This window comes from Temnothorax longispinosus, chromosome 8, assembly GCF_030848805.1.
Source record: "Temnothorax longispinosus isolate EJ_2023e chromosome 8, Tlon_JGU_v1, whole genome shotgun sequence".
Lineage (NCBI taxonomy): Eukaryota > Metazoa > Arthropoda > Insecta > Hymenoptera > Formicidae > Temnothorax > Temnothorax longispinosus.
Window position 1 is genome coordinate 9,683,527 of NC_092365.1, and position 8,072 is coordinate 9,691,598.

An 8,072-nucleotide genomic window follows, 5' to 3' on the forward strand; every position below is an offset into this window, starting at 1 on the left:
TTCTTTCAAACGTTGAATTGGATAATGGACATGTGTGAATCGATATGCATACAATGGCTATATATATTATGTCCCACACAGCACAAGATATTGCAACATTCAACAGATATCCGAGGGATCGCAATATATCCAAATATTGATCACAATAACCGTAGGACAGCCAATGTGATATCGCTATATCCTGGGGATATCCCCAAGAAAAAGTGTACTGTGTGGGGTATATAAATTTATTGCACTTAAGTATATAATAAATATGTGTGTATATATATTGCCACTAAGTATATCATTACAATGCAAGGTAAGTAATTCATAAATACATATATGTAAATATCGAATTTGTTACATAAGCTCGTAAAATATTACAATTGTATATTAAAATTATATAAGTAAGTACCCCGATAAGAAAAGATTATATGACGAAATCTGGATAAAATTGCTGCAATTGACAACAATAGTAGTAGAAATTTAGACCGTTGTGCAAATATTAATAAATATTTGCACAATTTATTTTTAAGTAGCATTTCAGCAAAAAAGCAGCGTTATGAGTAACCATCTTAGCGCAATAATTGTAAAATTCCTCTCAATTAAATGATGCAATTATTGTACAATATTTGCGTAATTTTCCTATCGGAGTATAAATTGATTTTCATATAACATAATTATACGTATACTTCAGAAAGAAAGTTTCTTGTATTAAAATAAAATACATATTTATCTCAAGTTTACTATAGAAATTTTTATTTTCCTTCTTCCCTCGTTGTTAAAAGTATAATTTTGGTTTACTAATAACTTTTATTTTTGCTGTTAACTGTAATAAATGTGTTAAATTTATGATGGCTTCAATATTTTTACTGTCATCTTAGGTTAAGTTTATAACTTCATCAATTTTTTATTTATTCTTCCATTTTATCTTCTATTTTATATATATATTCTTCTATATTAATATACATATTACGTTTGCTACAATAAAGTTATAATAGCCTTTTTATACGTTGCATTATCATTTCATATAGTTGCGATACAGGATTTAAAATTTGCCGCTCTTTATACGCTGAAGAAGGAAAATGGCGACTTCCGCCACATTTGCCTAACTCCCTTATAGGAACCCTACCTAATAGACAACCCCAGCGACGCCCTGTGTGGTGATTGGCTGACCCCCTCCAAGCGAGTAGGATATAGGTGCATTTTCACATGCCGCTGGAACAAATAGTTGAAGCGACAGATTTGTCGCTCGTAATCTAGCAGCTACAATTTTGTAGTTTAGATCGGTTCAACTACAGTGTCAAACGCTGATACATTGCTGACAGTGCTGCCGTGCTGTATTAATTATATGTACTTAAAACACATAACCTAAGAAATTACATAACCTGAAAGGAAACGTTGAAGATACGTAGTCATCATCCAGTGACATAAAAAAGAAAAATTAATAAATTAAATTAATATTAAAGATGCAAGATTCGAATAAAGAAAATGAAAATGATGTAAGTATATATAAAAAAAGTAATTTTTTTATATAAAATAAATTCTATTTAATCAAAACAACTAAATTTTATATGAATTTCTTTTTTATATATAGACTAATAAATTAAGCTATATATTTTGAAACGTAAAAGAATATTTTAAGTATTTTAGAACAATATACAACTTGTGAGATACATATGCTATTTCTAATGTTTTGTAGGTATTTGACCTACCAGTACAGACATGTGGACTCTGCGAAACCATATGTGATGCAGATTACATCAACCAACATGAGTGTCTTCAAGGATATCCTAATTATTGTACTGACCCAAATACTTATTATTTTTATCCGATGTGCGGTATGTAAAAGTAGCATAAATAAATAACTTATTTATTTAAAGAAATTTAAAAGAATATTCAATATCATGTAATAATTTGTAGAAAATGGAAGTATTTTAAGAAGAAGTGCAATTGATGATCAAGAAGTAACGGTACAAGAAAGTTTAGAAAACATAACAAATAAAAGAAAAAATACAAGGAAAAAATTAAGTATTACAGAAAAGCAGGAGTTGCTAGAATTAGAAGAACAATTAATTTTAGAAGTACAGGCACGCGAAGCATTATGGAATCCACAATTGGATTTGTCACTCCGTAGCAGAAAAGCAACGACACAATTATGGAAAGAAATTTCTGAAACATTAAATGGTAAGCAAATACTCATTCAATAATAAAATAATTATAGGAACAGTATGCAACTCAATAATTATTAATATAAATTTGTTTGTAACATATGATGTTTTCCAGGAAAACTGTCGGACAAAGAAGCAAAGACAAAGTTTAAATCCCTGCATGATACAGAAGAATTGTTAGCAATGAATCGTTGGCTAGTGGTTCAGAAAGACCTGCTAAAATGAGCAAATGGCAACACTACGATAATTTATCGTTTTTGTGTGACTCATGCCTACAAAAACAGTGAGTATTTTTTATATCGTTCTTTCAGAACAATACTTATAGTAGAATGTCAACATAAAATATAAAATAAAACAATAATATAAAACAATAATAGAAATAATATAAAACAATATAAATAAAACAATGTGAAAAAATATATATACATATACATAATAGATAATATACAATATACATAATAGATTTTTGGAAATTAACATTTTAACTGTTATAATAAAACAAAATCAAATGTATCATGCAGCGTAGATAGTAATGATGAAGACTCAATTCTCAGTTCTACAGATGTGGAACAAAATAGACAAGAAAGTATGTTTAATCTAATTCATTATAAATAAATATAATATTTCATATATTATTACATATATATATATATATATATATATGGGGCATTCTCCGTGAAATCAGACACCCCCTCTGTCCAAAAATTGGAGTCACCTAAAAAATTCTTTCGGGGCTCATTTTATAGCTACACATATGTAGTTTTAGTAGAGCTGCGGCCTTTTGAAAAATCAACATGGCGGACCCCAATATGGTGGCCGAAGTCTGCGGGTAACGAGGTACGACAGATGAAATCGTTACTTGGAAGTTATAGACTGTCATAGAAAAATGTGTTAATGTGTTTATTTAGTAGTTAGCATTGAATCCATGGAAAAAATAAATTTTTAGTTTGTCCAAAACCAATATGGCGGCCAAATTATCCGTGAAATGCTAAAAAATAACTATTTCGTTCTTTAAAACGTACAAACTGCGTTCAATTTTCATGAAAATTTATATCATGATACATTTTAAGATATTGATCATAAATTAACAATTGGGACGTCGTATTTGAATATAACGAAACCCAATATGGCGGCTGTATATTCCAAAAATGCTAAAAACGAATGACGTCGATATTCAAATCATACAGACTCGTTCTAATTATTATTAATTTGAGTGTTACGGTATTTTTTAATTGCTTTTTTTTACTTTTTCAAATTTTTAAGAATTTTCATTATTTTTTTATTTTTGACTATGATTTTGTTATTGCGGTAACAAAATTTGAACGTGGTTGATCAAATATGGCCGCTAGATATTGAAAAAAACAGATTAAAACAGTGATCGTTTTTTCAAACTTACAAACTTGTGTTATTTATTACTTAATTGAGCGTTGCAGTATTTCCTCGTCGCTAGTCTCTCATTAAGATATTAAAAATTTGGACAATCTGTCTCTCCTGCCTTCACTGGCCGGACAATCTGTCTCTCCTGCCTTCACTGGCCGGACAGTCTGTCTCTCCTGCCTTCACTGGCCGGACAATCTGTCTCTCCTGCCTTCACTGGCTGGACAGTCTGTCTCTCTTGCCTTCACTGGCCGGACAATCTGTTTCTCCTGCCTTCACTGGCCGGACAATCTGTCTCTCCTGCCTTCACTGGCTGGACAGTCTGTCTCTCTTGCCTTCACTGGCCGGACAATCTGTCTCTCCTGCCTTCACTGGCCGGACAATCTGTCTCTCTTGCCTTCACTGGTCGGACAATCTGTCTCTCCTGCCTTCACTGGCCGGACAATCTGTCTCTCCTGCCTTCACTGGCTGGACAGTCTGTCTCTCTTGCCTTCACTGGCCGGACAATCTGTTTCTCCTGCCTTCACTGGCCGGACAATCTGTCTCTCCTGCCTTCACTGGCTGGACAGTCTGTCTCTCTTGCCTTCACTGGCCGGACAATCTATTTCTCCTGCCTTCACTGGCCGGACAATCTGTCTCTCCTGCCTTCACTGGCCGGACAGTCTGTCTCTCCTGCCTTCACTGGCCGGACAATCTGTCTCTCCTGCCTTCACTGGCTGGACAGTCTCTCTCTCTTGACTTCACTGGCTCGAAAAACTACCTGTCTTGCCTTCACTTACTTATTCAATGTCAAAATAGAGAAAAAGTTCATATTTTGTCGACCAGTGTAACCAGAAATGTACTTAAGTTAACAAATGAGATGATTTTTTATCGGTTTATGGACTTATTCAGATACTAAGGCATATATGCCGTATCTCGTAAACTAGATCTGATAGACCACAAATCTGACGGTATACTTGGATTCTGCACCTCACAATTACCTAGGAACACTTAACAAATCGCAAGCAACAAAATGTGTAATTGGAAAGAGTTTGTATGATTTGAATATCGACGTCATTCGTTTTTAGCATTTTTGGAATATACAGCCGCCATATTGGGTTTCGTTATATTCAAATACGACGTCCCAATTGTTAATTTATGATCAATATCTTAAAATGTATCATGATATAAATTTTCATGAAAATTGAACGCAGTTTGTACGTTTTAAAGAACGAAATAGTTATTTTTTAGCATTTCACGGATAATTTGGCCGCCATATTGGTTTTGGACAAACTAAAAATTTATTTTTTCCATGGATTCAATGCTAACTACTAAATAAACACATTAACACATTTTTCTATGACAGTCTATAACTTCCAAGTAACGATTTCATCTGTCGTACCTCGTTACCCGCAGACTTCGGCCACCATATTGGGGTCCGCCATGTTGATTTTTCAAAAGGCCGCAGCTCTACTAAAACTACATATGTGTAGCTATAAAATGAGCCCCGAAAGAATTTTTTAGGTGACTCCAATTTTTGGACAGAGGGGGTGTCTGATTTCACGGAGAATGCCCCATATATATATATATATATATATATATATATATATATATATATATATTACATGTAAACATTTTTTTTAGAAACGAGAAAACAAAGCAATAATAAAAAAGATAATTCAGCTCTGGAGAGAATTGCTGATGCTTTCTGTAAAAGAAATACGGAGGCACCCATTGTTTTACCTGATCCTCCAGAAAACGATGAAGTGGACGCAATTGTAGCTGTAGTGGAAACAAGACTGAAAAAACTTCCACGAAACATATTGGATGATACAGCGCAGAAACTTTTTCAACTAACGTATGAGCTCATAAAAAATATTTCTTGAAAAAGTTTTTGCGATGCATTATCAAACATGTTAAGTGTTTGTTACTTAATTAAGCATACTTGTTAAGCTTAAGTTTTTCATATTTTTATGTGTGATAAAGGCCCGTTTCTACCATTCGCGATTAACTTTAACCTCAAGTTAAACTATCTTAATATCTTTGTTATTTTCAGATACATTCTTTAAAAAAGACAAAGATAGTTTAACCCAAGATTAAAATTAACCGTGGATGATAGAAACGGGCCATAGAACGTTTTCTGTGTTATAGTTTATATTACTAATTATAAACATGTACATACAATATAGTTTTTTATTTTTAATTTTTTTATTTGTACTTGTCATATGTGATATAAAACATTTCCTATGTTATAGAGTTAATATTACTAAGTAATACTATTATAAACATGTACATGCAATATATAGTCTTTTATTTTTAAGTTTTTTATTTGTACTTGTGATATGTGATATAAAATGTTTCCTATGTTCTACAGTTTATATTACTAAGTAATACTATTATAAACATGTTCATGCAATATAGTCTATACTTTTATTTTTATATGAAATAATAATAAATAATATAAATAACAAGTAAACGTCTTTTTCAATTATTTTGCAACATTCTTTATTGTTAATGCTTATAAACAATAGTGAATATATCTAGATATATAAAGAATATATGCAAGGCTACATATTTTTTGTATTTTGAAAAACATATTTAGATATAATCATTTTGCCAAGGTACAGATCCTTCATTATTAAAGTATGTACAAAACTTTTCCCTTATTTCTATACTTGATTTAGTACTCATATATGATCCTGTACGACGAATTTCACGATAGGCAGTACAAAAATCATTATGATTTATGTCTTGCTTTCTTAACCAATTATGCAAGCACACAATGGCTTGCACAATTTTTTCTGCAGTTTCTACTGTACTGATTATTGGTTTTCTTAATATTCGCCACTGAGAGGCAAAAATACCAAATGTATTTTCAATAGTGCGTCTGGCACGGCTCAAGCGATAGTTAAATATATATTTTTTTTTATTTAATCCGCCCCTTCCTGGATATGGTTGCAACAAATATTCCTTCAAAGGGAATGCTTCATCTCCAACGAGGCAATATGGTAGTATGGGACCATTTTCAAAAATAGTCTCTGCATTTGGTACATTTAGCTTTTTTTGTTCAAATTTTTTGCCAAACTGACATTCTCTAAAAATACCACCATCGCTGCGTCTTCCATAGGCTCCAATATCGACAAATGTGAATAAGTAATTGGCATCACATATTGCCATTAAAACAACACTATGGCTGTGTTTATAGTTATAATATGTAGAGCCAGCATTAGCAGGACACTGAAAAAGTACATTATTATAAGTATACATTATTATAATAGTTGCGTTCAATTTGCAAATCAGAGGTGTAAAACTGAATGCAAATATTGTCAAATTGAATGAATTTATAATAGTATAAAAATACATACTTAAATAACAATGTGTTTTCCATCGATGGCACCAATGCAATGAGGAAAATTGCATTGATTTTCAAAATCTGCTGCAATACGCAGCCAATCTTCCTTTGTTAAAGATGATGGAAGGACAACTGGACACATGTTCCAAATTGCTTCACATGTTTCGGATATAATATTACTTATTGTTGTACATCCTAATAAGTACTGGTATGATATTGATACCATTGAGTCGCCACAAGCCAAATATCTATAATATGTGAAAGATAACTATATAAGTCAAATCATTTATAGCTTGTATTGTCTAATGCATTGCTTTCATATTTTTATGCAATTATTTTAAAAAATGTAATAAAACAAACCTTAGAGTCAAACACAAACGTTCTTCAGCACTGACAGGCTCTCTAATATGTGTCTGCTTTTGAAGTTTCGGTCCAACAATTTGTAGTAAATTTTCCAGTTGCGTTGATGACATACGAAAATAATTCAGAAATCTTGCACTTTCTAATCTCACATTTGGTAAAATAGCTTTGTAAAATCCATATTTATTATGATTTTGAAAAAGTGGTGCGACCCAAAATTTTTTTTTCGAATAATGTCTTTTTTGTTTCTGATATGTCGATAACAATATAACAAAAACGATATCATTTTCAAATTGTATTTAACGTTTTCGTCGAATTATTTGATTACAATTAGATATCCAATTATAATATTTTTTTTTTTTGGAAGCTGCCATTATTGCTTTCTACAACACAACTTTGTCGCTGCAATCTTTTTTCATGTGCACAAGCTGCCGCTGTAATAGTTTAGCGACAAAAGTCGTCACGTGATCATTTTTGTCGCTCAAACGATCAGTTTCAGCGGCACGTGAAAATGCACCTTATGACGTACTATCCGGTAGCAGCGGCTACCGACGAGGATTCGTGTTCCGGCGTTCGCCCGAGATAGTCGCGTGCGGTCGTCGCGGATCTTTTGTACCCGAGTGCGCAATAAAGAGCCTTTCAGCATCGAGGAATATACCCCTAGTGTACCCCTTCACTTCGCCTTCATATTTCCTATCCTGACAATATACCGGCCTTGCTATTGCCCGTTGGTTCCCTGCAATAACCTGTGGCCTAGCCGGCCATCCCTTACAAAAGAATGCTTTAATTAGATCGTCGAGAGCGTGAGTAGGTAGGCTAAGCCGATTCAGTCCCGGGGGCAACGAGGGGGGGTG

The 8,072-nt window shown here is 32.8% G+C and overlaps 3 protein-coding genes across 3 annotated transcripts; 1 reads left to right on the forward strand and 2 right to left on the reverse strand.

Annotated features, from left to right (window-relative positions):
- The first annotated feature begins 1,628 nt into the window (after nucleotides 1-1,628).
- On the forward strand, nucleotides 1,629-5,474 carry LOC139817410 (uncharacterized). Its single transcript, XM_071785474.1, has 5 exons — nucleotides 1,629-1,820; nucleotides 1,903-2,166; nucleotides 2,266-2,433; nucleotides 2,672-2,736; nucleotides 5,151-5,474. Exons 1-3 carry the CDS (start codon nucleotides 1,814-1,816, stop codon nucleotides 2,373-2,375), a joined length of 381 nt encoding a protein of 126 aa, XP_071641575.1. The 5' UTR covers nucleotides 1,629-1,813; the 3' UTR covers nucleotides 2,376-2,433; nucleotides 2,672-2,736; nucleotides 5,151-5,474.
- Nucleotides 5,475-5,812: 338 nt separating this feature from the next.
- LOC139817409 (putative nuclease HARBI1) lies at nucleotides 5,813-6,857 on the reverse strand. Its single transcript, XM_071785472.1, has one exon. It carries the CDS (start codon nucleotides 6,771-6,773, stop codon nucleotides 6,105-6,107), a length of 669 nt encoding a protein of 222 aa, XP_071641573.1. The 5' UTR covers nucleotides 6,774-6,857; the 3' UTR covers nucleotides 5,813-6,104.
- LOC139818256 (uncharacterized) lies at nucleotides 6,857-7,511 on the reverse strand (the record flags this gene model as incomplete). Its single annotated transcript, XM_071786873.1, has 2 exons — nucleotides 6,857-7,106; nucleotides 7,219-7,511. Coding segments are annotated over 2 exons (528 nt in total), but the record flags the coding sequence as incomplete, so codon positions are not given.
- Nucleotides 7,512-8,072: the final 561 nt, after the last annotated feature.

Bases quoted from the DNA above. Each gene is read 5' to 3' on its own strand.
- LOC139817409 (XM_071785472.1), bottom strand. From the start codon at position 6,773: ATGTATACTTATAATAATGTACTTTTTCAGTGTCCTGCTAATGCTGGC.
- LOC139817410 (XM_071785474.1), top strand. The intron at 2,167-2,265 runs GTAAGCAAATAC...GATGTTTTCCAG, and splicing joins AATTTCTGAAACATTAAATG to GAAAACTGTCGGACAAAGAA.